General features: G+C 39.5%; 1 protein-coding gene across 1 annotated transcript in view; it reads left to right on the top strand.

Moving 5' to 3' along the window:
* SNTB1 (syntrophin beta 1) overlaps positions 1–27,126 on the top strand; it is a 220,839-nt gene that overhangs the window by 76,252 nt on the left and 117,461 nt on the right. The window contains exon 2 of the mRNA XM_073230032.1: positions 17,315–17,531. Coding sequence (XP_073086133.1) covers positions 17,315–17,531 — 217 coding nt within the window. The remainder of the gene's footprint in view (positions 1–17,314; positions 17,532–27,126) is intronic.

Here is a 27,126-nt window from a genome sequence, read left to right as displayed (position 1 = left end):
ATTTCATCAAAGTTCATCCACCCTCTTTGTTTATCATACTTTCTAGGCATCTTGTTTTGTTTGTCACTCCTTTAAAGGGGACATCTTTAAATCACATAACCCAACTTTGTCTTTTTCTCTTTTTGACTCATCTTCTTCCCCAGATGCACAACTCATGTGATCCACACTAATTTGCTGGTGTTTCCTAGGCTCAGTTGAGTAACTGCCAACCTCACATTTTGATGAGAATCAGGAAACTTCAGCATTGGATAAAAATTAAATGTATGGAACCGCAAAAGACCCCAAAGAGCCAAAGCATTCCTGAGCAGAAAGAATAAAGCTGGGGGGATTATGCTTCCTGACTTCAAGCTCTACTACAGAGCCATAGGAATCAAGACAATTTGGTACTGGCACAAGAACAGAACCATAGACCAATGGAACAGACTAGACAGCCCAGATATAAACCCAAGCATATATGGTCAATTAATATACAATAAAGGAGACATGGACATACAATGGGGAAATCACAGCCTCTTCAACAGATGGTGTTGGCAAAACTGGACAGCTACATGCGAGAGAATGAAACTGGATTATTGTCTATCCCCCTACACAAAAGTAAACTCAAAATGGATCAAAGACCTGAATGAAACCATAGAACTCTTAGGAGACAACATAGGCAAAAATCTCCTGAATAGAAACATGAGCAACTTTTTCCTGAATGCATCTCCTCAAGCAAGGGAAACAAAATAAAAAATGAACACATGGGACTACATCAAGCTAAAAAGCTTCTGTACAGCAAAGGACACCATCAGCAGAATAAAAAGGCAACCTACAGTATGGGAGAATATATTTGTAAATGACATATCTGACAAAGGGCTAATATCCAAAATATATAAAGAACTTACACACCTCAACAACCAAAAAGCAAATAACCTGATTAAAAAATGGGCAGAGGATATGAACAGACAATTCTCTAAATAAGAAATTCAGATGGCCATCAGGCACATGAAAAGATGCTCCACGTCACTAATCATCAGGGAAATGCAAATCAAAGCCACAATGAGATATCAGCTCATACCAGTAAGGATGGCCAGCATCGAAAAGGCTAAAAACGACAAATGCTGGTGAGAATGCGGAGAAAGGGGAACCCTCCTACACTGCTGGTGGGAATGTAAACTAGTTCAACCATTGTGGAAAGCAATATGAAGGTTCCTCAAAAAACTAAGAATAGAAATACCATTTGACCTGGGAATTCCACTTTTAGGAATTTACCCAAAGAATGCAAATTCTCAGGTTCAAAAAGACATATGCACCCCTATGTTTATTGCAGCACTATTTACAGTAGCCAAGATATGGAAGCAACCTAAGTGTCCATTAGTAGATGAATGGGTAAAGTAGAGTGGTACATACACACAATGGAATACTATTCAGCCTTAAGAAACAAATTCTACTATTTGCAACAACATGAATGGAGCTAGAGGGTATTATGCTCAGTGAAATAAGCCAGGCAGAGAAAGACAAGTACCAAATGATTTCTCTCATTTGTGGAGTGTAACAGTGAAGCAAAACTGAAGGAACAAAACAGCAGCAGACTCACAGACTCCAAGAAGGGACTAGCAGTTACCAAAGGAAGGGGTGGTGAGGGAGGAAGAAGGGGATTGAGGGGTATTATGATTAGTACACATGGTGTGGGGGCAATCATGGGGAAGACAGTGTAGCACAGAGAAGACAAGTAGTGACTATGTGGCATCTTACTACACTGATGGACAGTGACTGAAATGGGGTATGTGGGGGGACTCAATAATATGCATGAATGTAGTAACTACATTTTTTTCATGAGAAACCTTCATAAGAGTGTATATCAATAGTACCTTAATAAAAAAAATTAAATGTAAGCCCCACTTAAATATAAGCCATTTATCCTTCATTAACAGGATAATGAGCCAAATTCCTGTTTCTCTTACAAAGACATTGCAAGCTTCCTGAGATCAAATACATGCTTTGACTCTCATATATTGAATCTAAACGTGTTTTGGAGAAGTGAATGGGTTAAGATGAGACTGAATGACCTTGAATGTACATTATAAAGGAAATGGACCTATGCATGTAGAGGAAAATGGACAGAAGATGGTAAGATGAAGGTTATATATATTTTTACAGCTTCATGCTTGTGTATTGAAAGAGAATTTGACCATGATGGGGATTTATGTCTTCTGGGTACGTGATATTTCTCCAATTTGTGCTATTATGTAGCTCATCTTCTCAGTAAAATCCAAGACTTCTGACAGATCAAGAGGTTTAACATTTCAGATCCTTTCAGCTTTCAGCAAATGTAATAAATTTCAGAGGTGGCTTGTGCTGAATGAAAAACAGATTTTGTTTCTGCAGGAAGCAGGGTAGAAACTAACACCCACAGAGTTGTGGTAACTTTAAGGAGTTTTCTTCCGTATCTTGCTCTAAATGTGCTTGATAATTTTCATATACTTTGTATACCTTAAGGTTTCCCTGTAGGACATCCTTCTTGCCCAAGTTGCCATCTGAAAAATGGGTTATTTCCAAAGCTCTGTTTTTTCTATTACCAGGCTTCTGAACTTTTTACTAGATTTCAGGACCATGCTTGTAGGGAAGAATGCCTCTGCTGGAAAAAGGGGATTTAAGATATGCATTTCACTGAGTCTGTCTCCTTCTTAAGTATGGATTTATTTATTGTGGCTCAATGACCTTCTGTGAAATGCAGTGTTAGTGTCATACTGGTGAGGCCCAGACTCCTGTTCCTTCAGGAAAACTGAATTAAACAGCTGACCAGAACTGAGAGCATAAGCTTTGGCTGCTGGTGAAGGCTAGTGTTATGGATGGCTTTGCACAGGCTGATCTCTCCAGTGTAATCTGACGTAGATGGGCCTCCCATTTCCCTGGTAGGTAAAAGGGAATGTTCAGAAATACACTGGGAAGGGATTCTATCAAAATTGTCTCTGCACAGCAAAATATTAACTTCTGGTCTGGTAGGCTAAACTCAATCCAGAATTCCACCCAAATGCCAAATTATGTATTCCTGGAATTGATGTCCTTACACATATAAAGAATGTGATTTGAGAGACACAAACAATGAACCCCTTTCTCCAAATATACTCCTGTCTGTGATAGATTTAGATATTTCTCCTCTTGGCTCTACTACTCTTCCATTCTTGGACTTCCTTTATTTGAATAGTAACAATAACAACTATTTTTTTGGTAGAGCCTTTAATAGGTAATAGTGTACATTGTCTTTTAATATGTTTAAATGAAATTATTATTATAAGGTATGAGCTATTATTACATGTTATAACATGGGGAGAGGAGAAACTCAAAAATATTTTGCTGAGTGAAAGAAGCCAGAGACACACAACAAAACTACTGTATGGTTCCATTATAGAAAATTCTTGAGTGAGCAAATCAGGCCACTTTTCTTTGGAATGGGGGTGTGGGAGGGTTGACTGGACAGAAGCATGAGGGAAATTCTAGGCCAATGGAAATGTTCTGCTTTAATGTGCATTTCTTAAAACAGACTGAGAAATACACTTAAGATCTGAGTACTCTACACCATGTAAATTATGCCTAAATTTTTAAAATCATGATTTCTTTTGGTATGCATAGATGAGGAGGCTAAGCTTTAGGAAGATTAAGTGAGTTGTCCATCATCATGCAGCTGAAGGAGCTAGTGGAGCCTCAACCCAGGTGAGCCCTAACTCTTTAAGTCTGGGTTTTTTTCATTCTAAGACAATTTCCAAGAATGATAGCATTTTCATTACTCCACTATGGGGTCAATACATTTGCAGAGGCTTTTCTTTCTGGGAACAGAGATAGATGGGTTTCTAAAAGCACATGAGTGGGTACTGGAAAGAGCAAAGAGAAGGGGGCTAAGACCCAGGTCTGCAGCATGGATAATTGTTAATGGCTAGTGCTGGAATCTTAAAGCAGGTTCACATTTCCACTCTGCAACTCACAGTGCATGTGATGTTGGGCAGGTAAACCTGTCTGAGCTTCAGCTTTTTCATAAGTAAAATGGGTTGTTGTGAGGCATAAATGTGATCGTTCAAAGAGAGTCTGTAAGTGTCAATGATTTATCAATGAATGCTTCTTTCCTATTACTATTCACAGTTCTGGTTAAAGAAGGCATCAATGACACAGTTTTACTGTGTCATTATGTCTTACAGTGTGGAATGTACTGTGCCTGTACTGCACCTTTCCAAGTGGCTACACAATTTACCATCATATTAGAGAAAAGAACGTGAAGCTAAAATCAGTAGTTCCAGGACTTCTTTCACTGACCTTCTCATTTTGGCAGCAGGCATTGTTGAACAATTTAGAACTGTATGCACTTCATTCCCTATGTGAAAATGTCATATATTTCTAAATTCCTTTAGAAAATTCATTCCAAGTGTAATTCACTTAGAAACCTACAATTCCATGAATTTTGGGTATGATTCACTGAGCTATATCTTAATGTTTGTAAATGATCATAGAACTAGAAGGAACTATTCTTGGAAGTGATTAGTATAGTATAGTTTAATGTGGGTGGACTTTCTTAAGCAGAATATCCATTTAAAATGTTTGGGCATTATCCAAGGATTTAAAGAGAAGAAAGAATCCCCTCCTCTCTTCCTCCCTCCCTTCCTTCCTTCCTTGACAAGCAGAATAAACTGCCTCAATGGAAAAATTTGTTTTTTGGGTTCTGCTTCTGTTATTATAGATAGCATATTAGACTGTAAATTTTTTATTATTATGTCTCAGAGCCCTCTTAAGCCTGCTTAGGTCACAGATCCTGCATGACATGTAGGCTTGTTCTAATGGTAATATATTTTACTATCTGTTAAGCAAAAAAAGAAAGAGGAGCAAAAACTTCGGAGCTTAATATAAAGTACTTATATTTTTCCATGTAGAAATACTTTGAACACTGGTTCAGGGTACCTGACCCCATGTGCAGCTACTGTTTCCATGGGAAGTTTGCATGGAGGGAAGCCTGGATGCCCAGGATGATGCATGATGGACAGTGAGAGTGCTCAGTTTGTAATTCACAGCCAGCATTTCTGATTTTGCAATACTGGAGGTGTTGGTTATATTAAACCAGACAACGTAAATATAGTGTCTGGTGTTTAAAAAAAGAAAAGAAGTGTACCATAAATGGTAACCCCCTTTGTCCTTTCCAGCCCAGGCAAACCTCTCCAAAACAAAGGGAACAAGGAAAGAGGGAGGTTGCAGGTGTGTAATCCCCTAGAATCATTTTAGGGGTTCCAACCTTCAAGATATTTTCTTATGTTCTAAGTTATCCATATCTCCCTCCACCTATGAGCCAAGCAAAGGGCAAGAGGTAAAGGTCAAAGGGAAGTAGCTGTTGAACTGAACAGATGACTTAAACCCTTCCTCCTGTTTTCAAATACTGTGCCTGTTCTGTGATCTCATCTGGGAACAGGAATGAGGAGGGAGGAGGGTGTGGGTGTTGTGTAGGAAAAGCTCAAACTAGACAGGAAGCTTGATGGGTTATTCAAGCACCAGGATAGTTTAGCTAAAGGATGAGACTTCAGTCAGACCAACCTGGCCTGTGCTCCTGGTTCCTTCACAGATGCCCCCTGGAATGCTTCTGCCCTCCTTAAGCCTGAGGATCTGCAACTCCTAAGTGGAGCTAAGAACAAATAACTCACATTTGCTATAAATATTCAACTGGATAATATTTAGCACATATTCAGAAATGTTCTAAAAGGCAACTTTGCCTAGATACTAACATGAATCTTAAAACAGTCACTAGAAAATGTTAAGATATATCTGCCTGCACTTAGAGAAGAATCTAAAACAAAAATCTTTTGGGTTTGAGCAAGGGAAAAACCATTGTGGTGGAATATTGGAACCCAGGTATTCATTGGCAGAGACTAAAACCAGAGTTTTAACAAGCCTGTGGCAAGCAGCCTGAAAAATATCTCAAGTGTTTTGTGATTTTGGATTCATGATGTAGCTTACAAACAAATGCTGCTATGGTGATACGGTTTACTGACTCAAGGCATGAAACCGAACAGTTTTCTATAGACTGAAAGAGTACTTGAACTGTATTAATGTAAATAACACCTTTAAATATTGCATAATTTAAAAAAGAATTCAAGAACATCTTCATATACTTTAAATTTTGATGCCCTAAGGCAAAATCCACCCTAACCCCCTCTGACGCAAGGTCCCACAGCTGCCCAGACCAAAGCTGTACTGTCTTTTGTATATAATGTTGGACTACGTTAGCTAATATTCTGTTGAGAATTTGTGCACTTATATTTATGAATAAAATGGGTTGGCAGTTTTCCTTTCTGAAACTTTTTTTTGTCCAGTTTTGTTACTAATGTTTTATCAGCCACATAGAATAATTGGGGCGGCTCTTTGTCTATTTTGATAAGATTTTAATGACCTATTCTTTAGAATTATGGTAGAGTTCACTAAGAAACTCTGATTCCAATGGTGTTTCTGTATTTTTGTTTTTGTGTATGTGTGTATGTGGCAGGGGTGGGGAGAATATTAACTAGTGTTTCTATTCTTTTAAGAGTTATACGACTAGCCATGCATCCTATTTCTACTTAGGTCAGTTTTATTAAGTTTATTTTTGTCTAGAAATTTGTGCATTTCATCCAAGTCTTCAAATTTCTTATCAGTAATATGTTAAAAGGGTTATTTTATTGCCTTCTTACCTCTTTTATATCCATTATTTCCAAATTCTGATTCTGTTACTCTATTTCATCAAATTCTTCAGGTGTCTTGTTTTTTCAGTCTTTCCTATACCACCTTTAAATTTTTCCCTTATGAGAAATGTGGAATTTTTTGATAATTCAAATTCTGATGTAACCATTACAGAGTTTGTTTATTAATTTAACCCCTCAGCCAATGTCCATAGACTTTCCCAGCATCAATAGCAACTGATTACTCATTAGCCTCAATAATCTAACCTATGTTTCATGTCACATGAACCAGTTGTATTGTTACTGCTGTGGTCATTAAATTTATTTTTTTTAATTATTTATTTGTTTAATTAAGGTATCATTGATATACCATCTTAATGAAGGTTTCACATGAGCAACATTGGTATTAGATTTATTAGATTAGTGATTAGATTCAGACCATGAGGGATCAAATTCCAGGTCCACTGCTTACTTGTGTAAGATATTCAAACTCTTTTGGCCTCAATTTGTCCACCTTTTGTATTGTTAAATTTTCCTGTGGGTCTGTTTATTATAAAAAGTTGTATGTCTTCAGTAATGCCCACCATCATTCCCTCTTTACCTCCTTAAAAGGCAAACAACAAAAATAAGCACCCTATCTTGGCTGTTCAGAGTCAAGTGAACTCCTGAAGGTTTAGAGGAAAAACTTAGGAGATTTTATCTTCTGACTCTGACAGGCCCAAGAAGCTTGCTCAGACCTCTTTTCCATCATCCTGATCTAATGCTTGTAGTTGTTGGCAATCAGTCTTCCAAGAGTTGTCGTTAGCAAGGCTGTGCTGGGTTTGGCCTTTAGAAGAAAATCCAATGCCTCAGGTGAGTCCTATAGGCATTAGTTCTGTTGAGCAAGATTTTGTTTGTGTGTGTGTGTGTGTATGTGTGTGTTTGTGTGTGTGTGTGTGTGTGTGTGTGTGTGTGTGTGTGTGTGTTTGGGAGGGAGTAGAATCTGGTGGGGAAATGAGGCTCTTCCTTCCTAAGCATGGAAGTTTCAAGCCAATTCAGTCATAGTCTTACAGGACTTTTGGTTCATGCAGAGTTCAGAGGAGGTAACAATAAGCATGAAATGGGATCGTGTACATGGACATGTTTTAAACTGTAAAGCAGTTTTCAGAACAGCAGGTAATCATAACATTGTCTATTTTGATGGGCCCTGATGTTTCAAACCTCCCCGCCATTGCCCCCCACCCAACATCTCTCTTACATTCATATATTTCTGTGATTGCTTTAGGTTGGCAGCACATCCAGGGTGAAAAAAATTTTCAAACCTGACCTGAGTCTGCCCTTGGTAATGATATTTGATTTATTTAATGTAGTTTCCTTTGGAAAAGCTTTATGACTCTAGGCTTCTGCCATTGAAAAGTAACTCCAAGTTCACTGAGCCCCAGGTTTGATTTGCAGGATGTTATTGCTAAGCTACACCTGGAATAATAAAGGTTTATTTTCCAGAGATACCTGTAAAGAGGAAGTGAGAACATAACTTCCTGCCCTTTGACGTAAAGTCCTATTCACATACGATATTCTGTCTAGGAAAGAGTAAAAACAATATTAGGACTTGACTGTTCAGACATCCTTTCTGCTTGTTTCTCACTTCCTGTCTTCAGATGTTAGGGTATAGCTGTTAAAATAGTTACTGGATTTTCCCAAGGAAGAGAAATTATGATTATTGGCAATGGTGAGGAGCCTGCTGGCAAAGTGTTGAGGGAGCAAATGTGTAGACATCATTCATCTGTGTCCTCTCAGCGCTTACTACTATCTGATGAATACACTTTGGGTTGTTTGTGTGTGCGTTGAGTTATATTCTATAGCAGTTCCCATGTTTTTAGTTTTCTCCAAGCAGGAACTTGTCCGTCCCACTGATTATGCATCTTGCAGTGCCTAGTCCTCCACCATGCACAAAGTAGGGGCTTAACTTATGTGCAATGAATGAGATAATACTTTCAAGCATTTATGATTTTGATGATTCCTTGAGTTAGAAAACTAAGATTGGTATTCTTGCATATCATTTTCCCTTTTAAATCTCATAATAACAATAACAGCAGTAACATAATAGTAATAGTTAAGTCTGAGCACTAAGTAAGTGCCAGGCATTGTTCTAGGAGCTTCGTTAAAAAAATTATTTAATCCTTACAATAATTCTATGAGATAGGTCCTGTTATTATCAGGTGAGGAAACTGGGATACAGAGAGGTTACCTACCTTGCTCAGAGAAGCCCAGCTTCTATGTGGGAGATTTAGGATTTGAGCCTGATCCTCTGATTCTAGAGCTCATTTATTAAACTACTCCATTGTATTGCTTCTAAGTAATGCATTGTTTTCCTCACTGTGTGGATGAGGAGTCAAGGACTCAGCTTATCAAGCTGCCCCATTGTCACATAACTAATCTGTAGGTATAAACATATAATAATAAAGAAATGTATGGCACAATTTGACATGGTATGCAACCGTGACCTCCTTTCACTATATTGGAGTCTTTGGATTAGGTATCTTAACCATATTCCAGAAGGAACATGGATCATGACAGTTTGAATGGGTTTCAATGGGTTTCAATCTTTTCATCCACAGAGTAGAAGTACCCTTTCTGCAGCGTGGCTGCGTGATACCTCATCCAGCTTCTGCTTGAATGTCACGAGCAATAGGAAACTCATTATCTCATAGTGGTTTTTTATACTGAATCCAAATATTATCAGTGTGATTTGTATCTACTGATATGGCTCTGCTCTGCAGAGATACACAAGATAAGTTTAGCCCAATTCTGCATTATTTAGTTCCCATAAATCTTCCCTTTTCTAGGTTAACTCCTAGTAATGGTAACTGACCCTTATGTTATTAACTACAAGTTCCTTATCAATTTCTGTACTTATATTAACTCATTTCATCCTCACAACAATCCTATGAAACAAATGAAAGAACTAATACATGCAGAAACTAAGTGCTTTGCTTAAGGCCACAGAGCTACGTGATATGAAAGCAAGGAATTGGACCCCAGCAGTCAGAGTTTATGCTCTTTGCTACCATGCTCAAATGTCTCATTTAATTTGTTTATTCCTTGAAACTTTCAACAACCTGGTCACCCTCTCACCCTGATTTGAGCACTGTTACACTTATTTGGGCTTCAGGTATGGGCTGATCAAGGAGTCCTCTCCTTTTCTGAACATTATACTTCTCCTGATGGAGCCTAATGTCCTACTGCTTTATGATGACAGTCACAGCCATGGAACTCCCTAGAGCCTTTCTTCACACAAACTGCTTATCATATAGTTCCCCCTATCCTACATGTTACAGTGATTTTTATTTTGAATACACAGTGGCAGAACTTCTCATTTTTATTTTATTTCATCTTTTTAGTTTGGGCCTGTGTGAAACTCTTAAAATCTTAGTTTTGCCATCTAAGGCCATTGGTGGCTCTCCCAGCAGCTGTCTAGGGGCCTGAAGTAGTAAAAGCAACATTCTATCATACCTGCCACACATTAGGTTCATCCATTATCGCCATCAGACTCTGAGAGAATGTGCAGCAGGAGCCCCATAACATCTGGTTGCCAAGTGAGCAAGGTACCCATAGTTCTCATCTCCTTTTAACCTGGCTTGTCTGTTTCTTTATGTAAAGCCCAACGTTTATGTTTTATCAGTTTATAAAGTGCTCAGGATGCTTTGTGTATCTCTGTAGAGTCCCAAGCAGTGAATACAAACTACAGGGGAAAGATTTGGTTTGATGTAAGAAAAGAAACGTGTGAAAAACATTTCAGATAAGGAAGGTCTTTTTAAAATCACAATTTTTAATATTTTCCTGGTTGAACAAACAGGATTGAGGCAGGTGGAGACAACATCCAGGGCACAGGAAAGAGCATGGAAAAGGGATTAGAACTGGAGGCTTTGGAGCTGGACTGCCTTAGTTCAAACCCCAGCTCTGCCAATTTCTGCTCTGTGACCTTGGGCAAGTCACTTCTGTGCTCCATGTCACAGCCCCCTGGCTTTTAAGATAAGCATAATAATATTCTTACTTGATAGAGTTGCTTTTAAATGAACTACTATACTTCAGACATCTAGAGCAGGGCCCAATGCATTGTAAGTCGTCAATAATTGCTAGTTATTGTTATTGTTCTAACACCCACAGGTCAAATCCAGTTGGAGTTTGCTTTTGTAAGTAAAGGATGCAGCCATACTGATTTGTTGACATATCGTCTGTGGCTCTTTCATGTTTAGTGGCAGAGTATAGTAGCTGTGGCAGAGACTCTAAGGTCCACAAAGCCCCCTAAACTTTTCTGTCTGGCCCTATACCGAAAAAGCTTGCCAACCCTCAGAGAGGAAATGGATTTCTGACCTTCATCTGTTACTTCTTTGTCTTGAAACCTTGGACAAGTGACAGATACTCTCTGGCCTCTGCTGCTTCATTTGTAATACTTCTCCTGCTCAAGAGAAAAATCGGTGACAAATTTTATCTTGGAGATCCCATTATACTGTCATTCATTTGCTCAACAATTCCTTATTTTATAGCCAGACATTTGTGTTAATTGCTTGGATGTAGATGTATTAATTTTTTTTTGTTTTTCTAATACTAATGAGCACTCAGCATGTACTAGGCACAGTTCTAAGCCCTCTGTGTGTGTTAGCTCATTCAGTCCTCATAGCAACTTTATGAGGTAGACATTTCTATGCATCCCCATTTTATAGGTAGAGAAATGGAGGCATTAAAGGTTAAGGAAATTTAACCTAGCAGTTCACTGCTCCCATTGGCAGGTGGCCGAGGCAAGATTTGAAACTATGTAGTGTGATTTCAGAGTCTAGAGTTTCAAACTCTACTGGAAGTAATCACTCAACTTTGAGGACCTTATGATTCCACCAGAGAGACCTATGTGCAAATAAATAACCACATATGACATGTAAGTGTTTAAATGTTTGTAAGATGACCAGCACCTTGCATGGCATAAGCTATCATCACCATGTTTATGTCCTGACACTGTTGACATCCGTGGCCATTGCCACAGCCATGGTTTGGAGCTTAAGGGGGACATGCCTGGAGGACTGTAAGAAGGAGGTCTTACCTGAATTGAGACTTCCATCCAGGATGTAGAGAGGAGTTTCACAGAAAGGGTTCCATGCAGAAGAGATCACATGCTCAGAACAGAAGCAGGAGAGCACACGGCATGTTCAGAGAATTAAACAGTATTCCTCTGGCTGGCATTTGCACTGGCGAGTGGGGACTAAGAGGTAGTTAGCTGAGGTGAAGACAGGAGGTGGGCCCAGACCCAAGTCCTCTAGAGTGTGTCTCTTTGAGATCAGTGCCCTATATTTGTGTATCGATTTATTTTTGTTTGTTTGTTTTTTGTCGATTTATATTTATTTTTGCCTGTCTCCTGCCTGGCCCCCAATATACAAGGCACCTGGAATGTGAGAGCACCTCAAGGGCAGGCACCCATGCTGTCTTGTTTACCAGGGTAACCAACACTCAGGGTCCGGCCTGGAGCAGGATCTCATACATGATTGTTGAATGAATGGATAACTAAACCAATCAGTTTGCTGCTGGGTTGGGTCGCTGGAGGCATCTCTGGGGGCAGTGAGCTTGCTACATAGAAGAGTCAAGGCACATCACATCAAATGACTGTACTATCTGAAGTAGGATAATTATGAGGTAGTTTTTAAGTTGGAGGCCAAAGATTACTCAACAAATTCATACCCAGTGTAATTTGCGCCAGACTCCACGTAAAGCTCAGCCCCTTACCCAGAATGTCCTTATGATCTCATGAGAGCTTTTTGGTTATCCTTCAAATGTCTCTTAAATCCTACCTTCAAGGTCACTTGGCAGAATGGAAGAAGAGAAATAAATATTGGTAAGTGATTGAAAACATAATTCTTCTAGACAATGCCGACAAACCAAAGAACGAGGAATTTGAGTACATAATCTCAGCGTAGGCTTATTTTCATTTTTGTCAGGTGCCTATGAGGCTTGGTTAAAAGTCAGAGGACACATCCTGCCTAAGGCCTCAGAAATTGGAACACATTTTAACCGAGCTATTTGTTGGCAATAACACAAACAGCAAGATGAGGTAAAAAATACTCTTTTTAAGTTGTTAAAAGAGACAGCTTCCCAGGGAATCATAGAATGTTTGAAAGATAGGGGCCTTACTTCCCTCCCTTGACAGGTGAGGAAAATGAGGTCTGGGAGGTGAAGTGACTTTCCGAGGGCCGGAGAGCTAGTTAGCAACAGACCTGGAGCTGTAATCCGGGTCCCTGACTCCCAGGGCCAATTCTCTTTCCACCTCACCACTCAGCCTCCTGAGAAATTAGCTATAGTTTCCAAGAAGCTTATATTACCTCTTTCATCATTTCTTGGTCTTTTTTGAAATATTGATGATCTCCCTTTGCATCTTCACTCTCTGAGGTGACCTAGGAAAATGCCATTAAGGGAAGCCTTACCTTGCATTTGGTCAGCAAATCCCACTGTCAGCAATCTGTCCCAAACTTGAAAGTTTCACCAAAGGTCCAAATATCTAGGTTTCTTGCCTTCCCCCTTAATCACAGTAGAAAATGCACGTGCTGCGTACACATCCCCTAGAGTAATCAAATATTTATTTTCCTTCCTGTAATTTGGCAATCCCTTTTTTGTTGTTTCTGTTATTTTTAAGAAGAAAACTTGTACATGTCAGATTGACTTGCTGGCTCCTCAGCAACCAAACCGGTAGGAGAGTTGATTGGATTTGTCTAAAGCATTTCCTCATTAGTAGCCCAAGTGCGCTTTTCCTTTCAACTGTCATCTGGCCGCCTCGACAAAGATTTAATTGTGGCAACTCAGGGGCTCCACGAACTTGGGCTTTCCTGAATGTTCTTTTGAAATCTTCATAACAGCCTAGCCTTCAGATGCAAAACTAGAAACATATTGAAAGTGACTTGGTGGGTTATTGGTATGAAGACCACTTCTTGCTGCTCTCCTCCCCTTTTTCTGCAAATGAAGATTGGAATTTTAATTGCTCAAACACAGTTCTTAATTCATGATGCTCAGAAAGGGCATGGTTTATTAATTAGTCCTGATTAGGAGGCAGCCTGAGTTTGGGCTGGGCTGCTCGATCAGTTTCAACAGCTCTTTGCCTGAAATTACTGTCTGTAAGCACATGGAGGTGTAATTATGCAGACACTAGCTGTTCAGTTCTGCCAGGTTAAACCCGCTATTATGAATACATATTACAGTGTCTTAAAAGGCATTTATTGAAATGCCATAGTTTAATAGCTCAGGCTTACAAAATCAAGCTCTCTTTATGTTACAGGCAATAGCCATTTAATTGGGTGTTTTCTCCTAGCACATAAAAACATCGACTTAAATACACACACACACACACACACATCCAAGTAATTTTATTTTTTAACTGTGAGAAACAGTATTGCTTCACGGTAAAAGTAAGGACTCTGGACCAGGCTGCCTGGATTTGACTCATGTTTCTGCTTTTTCTAGCGCTGTAACCTGGCATATGATATAACCCTTCTCTTTTGCAGTTGGGTAAAATGGTATGATTGAAGTCCTTGTATTGTAAGATTGTTGTGAGGATCTAATGAGTTAGTACATAAAAAACACTTAGCAAAGTTCACGGAATCTAGTTTTTGTGTCTTTTACTGACTGCTTCAGCACATTCACTTGTATTTATGTGTTACAAAATCTAGGTGTGTTTTAGCTGTCCCTGCTCATAGATCACCGTGGCTGTCACCTCTGCCAATAGAATGAAGTCCAAACCTATAAGCTTATCATTTTGCATCCTTCGTCTAGGCAGGGGAGGCAGATTTCATGAAAGAATATGATCTTTGGGAAATCAAATTCCAGCTCCACCCTTTACTAGCCATCTGATGCCACATACACTAAACTTCTGAGTATGGGTGTGCTGATGTGTAAAATAATAGTAGTCTTGCAACAAATAATGTATGTAAAGCTCCTAGTGTCCATCAGAATTAAAGGAATCCTGCAAGACATTGCAGGGTCTGAAAGGGACAACGATTTATTCTTTTATTGTGGATGCATGGATTCTCAATAAATGAAAGATCCCTTACCCATCTTTTCTCTGAACCTCAGTTGCCTTTATATAGGGTGGTACCTTAAATGGTCATTCTGATGCTTAACTTTGGGAAGCTATGTAAAGCAGCTGGTTCCATAAATGGTACATTATTAGGTGTATAATAATGTTCCTTCTTTATCTGCCTTTAAGTTGAGGTCCAACTTTTGTTTCCTATGGACTTGCAATAAAAATTGTAAATCAGAGTACATCATATGAAAGGAATATTGTTACCCTTATCTCTACTTTTTAAAGTCCTATCTACCCTTTTAAGGCCAAGTTCAAATGACACCTACTCCATGAAGCATCCATAGATTCTCACTTCTACAACACACATTTCCTACTCCAGCCAGAAAGATAATAATGCAATTAAAGGAGAATCTTCAAACCATCTCAGCCTATATTTGAATTTCCTGTGTATCAGTAATTGTAATCCTACAGTGTACAAAGCTGAGCAATGTTCTCACTTTTATTAAAACATTTTTAGAATTAAAAAATTCAGTGTCTTCAGAAAGGCCTGTTTAGTCCAGCTTTGGACAGTTTCAACCTGTCCCCCTGAATTGTTCTTAGGTATGTCCGTGTTATTTTTTAAGTATCTTGCCAACAAATAAAATAAACAGTATTCCTTAAGATACATTGCCTGCAAATACCGCTTCTTCTTCTGTAACTGTAGCTTGTGCTAACATGTTTGCTGCCACTCTGGAGCCATTTTCTCCTAACTGCACTTATATTCTGTTAAAGCCCTGAAATCTTCTTTTCAAATAGGTGTTGGTGCTAAATGACATCTCTGTCTTGAGTTAATATGGCTGTTTTTGATATCTATATCTATGATTGAGTTCCCTAATATATCCATATCACATGCAATTGGGTATGCTTATTAATTTGTTATGGACCTAATCCATCACTCCATGTTCCCAGATCCATTTTCCTCATGGGTTCTTCCAAGGTGCTCCATCACTGTTATAAAACTTAACTCATTCTGCTTTGTGCCATAGTTTATACACTTTGTGTCGCTGTCTTAGATGGGATCCCAAGAAGAAGACCCTCTGCCTGGGGAACTGGGCAGCAAACTCTATAGCCTCCCAGGCTTAGTGCCCTCTTGGCCAAGAGTGGATTTCCAGATTAGGGTAGGGGGCAACTGAGAGTTATTCACAACTGTAGCAGCTAGGATCTGACGGGGCACCAGTAGCATGGACGACAGTTACCCATGACTTTGTAACTCTTTTGCATATGGAAACTATGTATTGTTTATTAGTACAGTCTCCATAAACGCAGCTCTATGTCTTGCACAGTGAAGATGCTAATTTGTGGAACTGAATCATCAAAGATCTAGAGTAAATAAACGTCCCCTGGTTTGCACCTATTCCAGTCCACTGCCATTTGTAACAACAGATGGGCCTTAGCCAAATCCTCCCCAAGCAGCAGGGAACCAGACTGTGTGAGTGATGGAGAGAAAGATATGGAAGTTTATATTGCTTGGTCCAATAGTTGCCCTGTTAACTCAAAAGCCTTCTAAGGATCAAATGCTTAAATTCAGGGTAGGCAAATAACTTTTTAAGACCAAGCAAATACAGCAAAGAGCAGAATTTCAGTCTGCTCCACTCAGCTCTTAAAACATTTTTATTTTTTTTAATTTGTAAAAGTAATATGTGCATATGGCTAGACATAAAAATGGTACAAATGAATAGTAAAGGTTTGTTTCTCCATCAACTTGACTTTTATTTCCATTCCTCAGAGCTAACTACTATTAGCATTTTCTTGTGTTACTATCCAGAGATTGTTGTAGGTTTACAAACATTTATGATTTTATCCACAAAAAGATTAAAGTGTATGTACTTCTCTCTACTGTTTTTTTTAAGCTAACAATAGATCTTACAGGTCTTCCTACATCAACACATCTCTATCTCATTTTTAAAAATTGACTATATACATGTCTTAAATACATACATTTATCTATATACACTTACTTGTTTTGTCTTTTTTTTCTAGTGGATATCTAGGTTGTTCTTAGTTTTCAGCTCTTACATATAGTATGTTTGCTCTTACAAATTTTTGTCATTATGAAGTAAGTATTTGTCTTTCTTTGTATATATATTCTTAGCACTATTAAATTGAAAAGCTTTTCTTTGCTTCTCAACAGAAAAATGGTGACATGGATAGTGAATATGGCTACCAGATTCTGTACTTATATACTGAATAATTGTATGTTTTTTAGCCTGAGATAGGATTTCTTATTCTCTGCCCATTTGTTCTTTAACATCTTTCCCAACATGTAACTTATAATCAGAAAAGATAAAAGTTACTATAGTTGAAAAAACTGAAAATAATTCTCATGTTCAGATCACCATAATATCATAATAGCAAGTTCTAAAGACCACATTGGTATAGAATTTAATGCTTCGGTATAGAATTTAAATAACAGAATAACTATTTTGAGAGGAACGGAAATTCTGAATCTGGTTCAGAATTTAAGAGGCTCAGTATTAAGAGCTTGTCTCATGCAGGTTTCAAAAATTCAATCGACTTTCCAGAAATTCCACCCTCATGTACTTAAAAGCACTTTTTGTCTTTCTGCTTGCAGTGAAGTACATGCGAGAAGCCACACCCTATGTGAAGAAAGGCTCCCCAGTATCCGAGATTGGATGGGAAACGCCCCCACCCGAGTCCCCTCGGTTAGGGGGCAGCTCCTCAGACCCTCTGTCATCACAGTCCATCTCCTTCCATAGAGATCGGAGAAGCATCCCTCTCAAGATGTGCTACATCACCCGGAATATGACCTTGGCTGACCCTGAGAACAGGTAAAGAGGCCAGTGATCTCCTACATGTCTCAGCAGCTCTTCAGCCTCTGAGGTTAAAAGAGGACTTTGCTGGGGCTGTGCCTGTGTTCTGAAAACACTCAACGGTTTCCAAAGAACAGGCTGAAAAGGCCCCACTGAGAGAACGTATGTGTCCAAGCCAGGCCTCCCTCCTCTCTTCTTCGTCCTCTGTTCCTTTCTTTTATGCTCAAGGAGAATCCGTATACTGGGCTCTGGTTCCGGAAAGAGTTGAAGAACTGGATGTGGGACCTTGAATGTCCTTCTTAGGTCTACCATTGCTACTTTTTGTGACTTTGGGCAGATTTCTAACACTGTTAATCCTCACTTTTGTTATCTGTAAAATGGGAATAATTGAAATGGATGCCTCATTGAGTTGTGAGGAGTAAGTGAGGAAATCCATGTGCAGTGCTTAGCACAGGAAAACCTTCCATGAATATAAGCTGCAAAAATATTTATTTTTAGTGTTAGTTAGTGATAAGCAAATCAGCCTCTCTGGCATTCGGTGCTCTCAGCAGTGTACTTAAACGGTTTGATGAGAGGATCCTTAATGCTATTTTCTGCTCTAAACCTCTCCTTATGCCCCAGAGAGAAAAAGGAGTGGCTTTGAAACCAACCTGGAATGCTATTTCCCAAAGTCTGTGCATGACTTCTCATGCCACGGGGTAGTCATATCACCTAATCCAGAGTGATCATAAGGGATCCAGCCAAGACAAGCAAATATTTGGGGGTCCCCCTTCCCTCAAAACCTTACTGTAACTCATCTGACCAGAAAGCATGCATCTTGGAGGAAAACAAGAGATATAGAGATATAGGGAGGAGAGGAATTGAACCAGTGAATCTTGGTGACCTTAGCATCCACATTCAAATGCTAAAAATAGGAACCACTCCACTGGCTCTTATTTATAACATGTGTGGGGCAGCTGCAACCTACCCGAGTAGGAAGTATTTTGCTGGCTTCAGAGTTGCCACTGGGAAATGCCGAAGGGAATAGGGGCAGGGAGGAAGTTGCCTCATTGGCTCACAGCTCCAAGCGTTTTCTGTTCTCTCCCAGTAAGCACGCTCTAAGGAAATTGCTAGCACTTCTGACTCCCGCCAGCTGCAGGAACTGCCCCACTCCCCCTACACTTTCTGTGTCAGTTAAATCTGTATAGGGGTCAGAGCTTGGCAGTTGTAGAAGAAAGCCAGCGAGTATCAGCAAAAGATGAGTCAGCATAGGCAGGCTGGCAAGAGTCAGGATTCTTCCATGAGCCACTCCAGCATCTCTGATTTGTCCCCCTTGAGTTCTGCCAATTTCCTGGGCCTACAGTGGCTGTCCTGGTTACTCTGAGCTTCCTCTTCCCTCTTACACACCCAGTCAAACAAGTATTTTCTCTCAGGAGACTGATGTCTTAAGTTTTCAAATCTGATGAATTCTTAGTATATCGAGTGCCTGTCTGGTGCTGGGCATGATGCCGATTACTTCAGACCAGAGAATACAAAGTGACAGCCTGTGTGCCCAGCCCGCAGGTGTCTGGGTGTGTGTGTGTTTTAATGGTCTATCTACTGTTTTAAAGAAATTTGAATTAGTTGCCACATTGACAGGTTGGGAAATTTCACATTAAGAAAGCAGATTTCTGTTTTTCTAGAAAAGCTGGAAGAGCTGATGATATTTTTAGGCCCATGTTGCAGTAAACAGGGCTCCAATGTACAGGAGTCCAGTGAAGGCATCTCCTTTGACAAGAGAATGAGCTCACCTCGACCTTCTGATTTGCTTCACAGTTTGGGGATTCAATTAATTGCCTGCCTGGCCCTTAACATTTCCTGCCTAGTCCTTGAATTTGTAACTCTGCTTTTTCTCATTAACAGCCCTCTGATTTTCTAATTATTGTCCCCATTCTACAGATAAAAAGCTGAGGCTCATGCTTATATAAGTTGTGGACATCATACAGCCAACAGATGGTATAGCTGGGCTTCAAACTCATACCTATAGAGCAGGCAACAGTATCAGTTTACTGTTACTAGAAAAACACAGAGACTAGAAAACCTGGGATATTATAGAAGCTATCAATGCACTAGAGAGAGAATTTCTGTAGATGAAATAGGAACATACTAATTTTAGGTGATTTAACTAGTACTCTCAGGGAAAGTGAACTAAAGATAAATAGAGATGCCAGAGACCCACAAAACATAATTAATAAAAAAGGGGATCTGGATACGTCACAAATATTGTACCCTGAAAATGAAGAAAATGTTTTCTTTTCAAATCCACATAGAACATTTGCAAAATTAACCACAGATTAGGTCACCCCCCAAAAAATGTGGTTAAGTTCCATAGGTAGAAATAATATAAGTAACAGCCCCTGATGATAGTGAAATAAAACTAAAAGATCCTTAACAACACTACAAACAAAACCAAAAACTACAAAAGCAATAACAGAAAGGCACAGAAAGCCTTTCTTCATGGATTTTTCAAAGCTCTTTATGAACTATCTCTCAGGTCAAAGGGGAAATAGAAATTGAAATTGTAGCATTTGTAAAAAGTATAATGAAAATAATACAACTATTAAATATAAAGGAGAAAGAGAGAATGTTAACTCTGGAGTCAGCTGATCTGATCTGTGATAGACTCTTAGTTCCTCCACTTCTGCATGAATTTAGTAAGTATCTCATTTGCTCCAAAGAACAACCCTAGGTAATAAGTAGTCTGATCTCTATATTTGACAGACAATGAGACTTTAGTTCAGAAATAAGAGTTGAAACACATGGTGGGTCTGGGATTCCAACCCAGGCATGGCTGAAGCCCAGCCCAGTTTCTTAATCATGAGACCCCATTCCTCCGACTTCAATGCCTGGCAGAACAGCTCACCTGAACCGTAAGCACTGTGGCCTGGGGTTAATGGTCTCCTGGATGCTAAACCCTGAGAAATGACAAATGCCACAGCATCTCAGGGCTAATCCCTTTGGTTGGTGACACACAGCTACTTACAGTTGCATTAAAAACTCTAGTGCTCAATTTCTCAAATGGAAACAGCTGGAGAACAGCAGGCAGGGATTGCTGCTCTTTCTGTGGAAAAGGTCACCCAGCAGGCATTGAGTCCACAAGAACATGTCACTGCCAGGGACTGTCAGTGATTACAACATTCTTTTTATTCTTCCTCTTAAATATCTCTTGTTGGCATGTTCAGCTCTGCGCCTTCACAGCCACTCCCCTCACCCAGGTCCACATCCTCAATCCTCCAGACTTTTGAACCTGTTCCCTACTGGGTGCTCTGTTCCTAGGTTGCTCCTTCCCCATCTCCTATGTCCACCCTACGCCCAGGGAGCCAAGGGAATGGAAAACATTCAAAATTTACCCATTTGGTCAAAATAGCTCCTTGTCACTTTCGCTCATAGCGAAACTCCCCAGTGTTGGGTAAAAACCCATCATGTTTGGGATCTTCCCTAGTTGTCCAGCTACCCCCAGCTCATCCTTCACGCTTCCCCATTAAACAGCCTGTGCACGTCCTGCAGTTACCTTCCTGACAGCCCTAGTCACCCTTGGAGTCTCAGCACAGGTGTGATACTGGTCTGGTTATCGTTCGTGTGTAGGTTTGTTCATGAAGCACCCTTTATAGGACTTGAGGTTTTCTCTTACATGCCTACCCAGTCCTTAAGGCCATAAGGTCTTTGAGGTGTGAGGTCAAGGACCATTTTTTTCGTTTTCATTTTAATATGCCTGCTTTCTAGAATGTTGCTTGATACAATGCAGGCATTCAAATATTTATGATATATTAATAAATAATAAATGGCATATTTAACTATCCATTTCTTTGAACACTTAAAAAAATCTTCTACTATATAGCCTTGGAAATATGAGAATAACTAAAAGCACATTTCTATCCTGCCAGGCTCAACATACTTAAAGAAACCAGGACATCCATTAATCAAGCCTGTTACTGGGTTGAAAGCAGATGGACTGATAGGGAAGGTGTATGCAGCTTTCATAATGACTCTGTGTACTAGTGACAGATTGCACTGTAGATCTTCATGGTTAAATTTTGGAGCATTCCCACAGCCTTTCTTGAAAAACAGTGCACATTTGTTTATGTGCACAAGTGAAAAATTCACAGAAGACGCTGTTGTCGTTTCAAACGGAAAAGCTCCATTCAGCACAGTGTGATTCAGAGGGGTGTGATCTGCTAAGTCCTATAATTCCTGTGGATATGTTCCCGCAAGGTGCCCCCTCTGTTGTCACCACAATCCAGTGCCCAAGCTTCAGACACAGAAAATCAGAAACCTGACTGGTGGCCTAGTGATGCTGGATCCATCTCTGAAAACTCATACTAACCAACTTGTAATGGGCTATGCAGTTGTCACTTCGGAGGATTTGTATGTCCTCCCGTTGTGGGCAGGCTGTACTGGAAGACAACTGTGCTTTTAAGCAGAATACCAGAACGCCAAGTAGCAAAAGCAATGTGGACTTTCTAGGCAGACTAAGCAGTGCATTCTCTCCATGTAGGTCGGCTGTGTGAGATATTAAATTGTCACCAAGGTTATTAATACAGGAGATGCTAATAGACCTTAAAAGTATATTTTAGACAAGGAAGCTGGAAGCTCTCCCTTTCCTAGTCAGGAGAGCCTTGCCTTGGGGGCTACTATGTTATTTCTGCTTTACTGAGACTCCTTTCTTCTTTGGGCTGTAGGTAAATGGGCCAGGGCTCCCCAAAGCAGTTCTCCCCTGTCCCCTTCTGTTCACACGGTCTTGTTCCTGGTGGATATCAGAACAGTATATTTTTGTTTTTGCTTATCAAATTAATCATTTTCCAGTCCTGGCTCCTTGGAGTTGCTCCCATTTATTTGGAGTTTTAAATGGTCCCAAATACTTGATTTACACATTTATAAATGGATGGTCTTTTGGTGACCACTAACAAAAGGCTAATCATTTCACTAGCCTCATTTCCTCCTTTTCCCAGTGTTTGGGGGCACATTATTGCCCCCCCCCTCCAACACTTCATGGAGAGGTCTCATCTGTCGTCTTTAAACCTGGAATACTATTGAACAATCCCCTCCTTTAGTACATCCAGAATGAATTCAAGCGGTACTTTTATCTGTCTTCTCTCCATGGTAAGGCCTTGCTTGTGAAAAGTGCTTCTCCTGTTAAGAAGCTCACAACTGATGTATTTTCTTGGTTCTGTTTTGTTTGGTCTTAGTTGGACACATCATGGTGGTCTTTATAACTGAAATTATTGCCAGCAGATCATGATTGACATTACATTTTGGAAACAAAGGAAAAATGTGAAATTAATTTATAATGGTGCTATGATAAGTGGGCACAGTGTAAATATCTAAAACGGAGGTCCAAATTAACTACCTGTAAATATCAGTGACTATAACTCCAGAGTTGAGGTTTGAATCCCAATTCTGTCACTTACTCCCTTTAACTTTAGACAAATCATCTAATCTCTCTGATTGCCAGCTTCCTTATCTATAAAACACACTTAATAATACTGACCATGTATAACTGCTGTGATGATGAGATGACAACGTACGCATCTTTTAGTTCCTGGCAGCATAACCATGACAGAAATGCTGCTTTCTGTCAAAATAGCTTCATTCCTGGGTGCCAGGTGGTGCAGGGGTGGGATTCCCGGAGAAGTTTCCAGGTCATCTCCCCAAGCTGTTGATCAGAGATTATGTTGTACAACTTTGTTTCACAAAGATTTTTAGCCTTTTGAAATTGCTGGCTTTCTGCAGGAACCTGGTTTCAGTTTCCCAACTCATGGGCTCTCTAAGCCTTAATTATCATCTATGTAACAAGCTCCAAGTCCTCAGCCCACCCACCAGTACCCAACCCACCACCTGCCAAGACCACAGCCCCACTCCACTTTCCCAGGCATGCCTCATGATCAGCTTAAATGCTACCCTGCTTTCCAACGCCTTCTCACCCTTTTTTTTTTGACAACTGGGAGTTTCCTTTTCTTTCTTTAAATCTCAGAATTACATTAAAACATAATCAAGCAAACTTTTCTTATTATATCTTACCTAATATATCCAGGTGTTCATAACAGAAGAGTTTCTGAATTTTTGTAGACTACAGTGTTGCTGGAACTGGATGCCTCTTCACATGGCCATGGAACTGCTTGTAGTTGGCTATGTATATTGTGAACAAAATATATGTTCTGGTTTTTTCAACTGTAATATTAAAAAATAAGTTAAACATTTACCATAATGCTTAAAACTAAAAACAAAAAATCATGAGGATTATCTTTTAGATGATCTACCACTTTCATTTGAAAATATGGACTTTCCTCTACCACCAGGAGTACCATTTTGGTCACGTTTTTCATCTGCCTTTCTCTCTCTCTATCTATATCTATCTATCTATCTATCTATCTATCTATCTATCTATCTATCTATATTGTAAACAAAAGAAATGTTCTGGTTTTTTCAACTAATATTAAAAAATAAGTTAAACATTTACCATAATGCTTAAAACTAAAAACAAAAAATCATGAGGATTATCTTTTAGATGATCTACCACTTTCATTTGAAAATATGGACTTTCCTCTACCACCAGGAGTACCATTTTGGTCACGTTTTTCATCTGCCTTTCTCTCTCTCTATCTATATCTATCTATCTATCTATCTATCTATCTATCTATCTATCTATCTATATTGTAAACAAAAGAAATGTTCTGGTTTTTTCAACTAATATTAAAAAATAAATTAAACATTTACCATAATGCTTAAAACTAAAAACAAAAAATCACGAGGATTATCTTTTAGATGATCTACCACTTTCATTTGAAAATGTGGACTTTCCTCTACCACCAGGAGTACCATTTTGGTCATATTTTTCACCTGCCTCTATCTATCTATCTATCTATCCTTCTATCTATCTATCTATCTATCTATCTATCTATCTATCTATCTATCTATCTATCCATCCATCCATCCATCTTTATCTATCTATTATCTGTACCTAGCTACCTATCTTTCCTTTCTTCTCACCTAGACAACCCCTTGTGAAATATTTTGTTACTATAGAAAGGAAATGCTTAAGTAGAGACATGACCTTGGTGGTTGATTGAACAGTTCTCACTTTGTACATTTGAGAAATACAGGAATTGAGACATATAGTAACATTTCAACATTTTGTTTAAAGGTGGTTTGGAAAGGGAAGTTTGGAAAGGTTGGGCTGAATTAGTCAGAAGTCTGAAATATGAAATAAAATCCTAAATAGTTGTATTATTATTAAGTATACTCAGGAAGACAAAATAAGGAAGCATGCTGTGCAGTATTCATAACAGACCCAAGAATATATGGAAGACACTCCCTTTTTAAAGTTATTTTAAATGAAACTGTAAATATTACCAAAACAACAAAAGCAGTTTAAAAATCAAATGAATCTTAAAGGTTTATTATTTGTTTTAAGTAATGGGTGTTGATCATTTATTTCACAGCCCATTTGTAAATCTATTCTGATACTCATGACCTAGATCTGGGACATTTTCCCACATTTCTTATTTATAATGTCCTCTTTTTTTCCTTTGTTCTCTCTTTCTGCATTCCCTCTAAGAAGGATACCAGACCCCCTAGATTTGTCTTCTAAATCTGTTTCTCTCTCAGTTACTTCCATCACATGTTTTTACTTTATTTCTTGACCCTTCTCATGAATATATTCTGTTTAAATTTCAGCCATTTATTTTAGTTCTTTTTGTTCTCTGAATGTTCCTTTTTAATAGAACTCTGTTCTTGTTTTATAAATGCTATATTTTCTCTTAGTTCTTGGAGACTATTAGTCTGTTAGTTTCGTTAATTTTTCTTTGTGCTCTTCGTTTCTCCAGTTACCTTTTTTTCCTGCTTGTTTGTTTGGATTTCCATCTTCTTTGCTGGAGGTTTTGTCAAATGTCTGGTACTCCTTCACTATCTGTTCATTTTTTTAAGCTGAGAAACTAAGAAACCTGTTGGAACCTATGTGTTTGGGAAGAAAGACTTATCAGTTGTTGAGAATTCATGTAGTTATTGCTTGGTGAATCAGCCTTCTAAGAAACTGCTTCAACTTCTGCAAATATTGAAGTTTTTCTGGGTCCATTGAGTTAATTAGGGATGAACCATTCAGTCCCTTGCCTTGGGTGTAGGAAGTTGGGGGAGACTGGGAGAACACTTGGCTGCCAACTTTTTTTTTTTGGTATCATTAATCTACAATTACATGAGCAACATTATGTTTACTAGATTCCCCCCATCATCAAGTACCCCCCACATAACCTGTTACAGTCACTGTCCATCAGTGTAGTAAGATGCTATAAAATCATTACTTGTCTTCTCGGTGTTGTACAGCCCTACCCGTGACCCCCCTACATTATATCTGCTAATAGTAATGCCCCCTTTTTTCCCCTTATCCCTACCTTCCTGCACATCCCCTCCAATCCCTTTCCCTTTGGTAACTGTTAGTCCATTCTTGGGTTCTGTGAGTCTGCTGCTGTTTTATTCCTTCAGTTTTTTTCTTTGTTCATGCAAACCACAGGGAGAAAAAAGCAGGTGTTGCAGTACTTGTATCAGACAAAATAGACTTCAAAACAAAGAAAGTAACAAGAGACAAAGAAGGACATTACATAATGATAAAGGGCTCAGTCCAACAAGAGGATATAACCATTATAAATATATATGCACCCAACACAGGAGCACTGACATGTGAAACAAATACTAACAGAATTAAACAAGGAAATAGAATGCAATGCATTCATTCTAGGAGACTTCAACACACCACTCACTCCAAAGGACAGATCCACCAGACAGAAAACAAGTAAGGACACAGAGGCACTGAACAACACACTAGAACAGATGGATCTAACAGACATCTACAGAACTCTACAGCCAAAAGCAGCAGGATAAACATTTTTCTCAAGTGCACATGGAACATTTTCCAGAATAGACCACATACAAGGCCACAAAAAAGAGCCTCAGTAAATTCAAAAAGATTGAAATTCTACCAACCAACTTCTCAGATCACTCTCTTATTAAGAGAGTGCAGCCCTCAGGATAGCCCAGAGCCCTGCAGGGAGTGGCAGATGCATAGGGTGTGTTCTCCTGCGAGAATGGCACCCCTTCGTGCCTTGCTCCGGCTCCCTCTCTGTGTGCTGGGCAGCTATGCGCCAGCAGCAGCCTCTGGGTCTGTCGCACTTAGCTGCGTGCTGGAAGAAGACTGTGTGGTTGCTGTGGGCGGGGCCTCTCTCCCGCTGCTCTACTGCTGTGGCGGGTCAGCTTGTTTGCTTACAGCGCCGGCGGGGGGCAATGAATGGCAGGCTGCTTATCGCCATGAGGGGCTTTGGAACTGGGTTACTCCCCCAGTGGGTTGGTGCACCTGAAGTTCTGTAGGATTCCCAGCTTTCTGGGCTGAGTGTGCCAAGATAATTTTGTCCAGCTGTTGAGCCCTTGTCCCTTTAAGACTTTTAAATGGCACACACTTTCCTTTTGTCCCAGGGGAGCCGGCTGTGGGGACCCGCTCGCAGTCTCCATCTCAGATTTTACTTTTCCGTTTCTCTAATATCCAGTACACTACGCAATGTGTGTCTGTGCTCCCAGTGCAGATTACTAGGGCTGGTTATTTAGCAGTCCT

The sequence above is a fragment of the Manis javanica genome, chromosome 2 (genome assembly GCF_040802235.1).
Source record: "Manis javanica isolate MJ-LG chromosome 2, MJ_LKY, whole genome shotgun sequence".
NCBI classification, from domain to species: Eukaryota; Metazoa; Chordata; class Mammalia; order Pholidota; family Manidae; genus Manis; species Manis javanica.
This window is presented reverse-complemented; position numbering and strand designations above follow the sequence as displayed.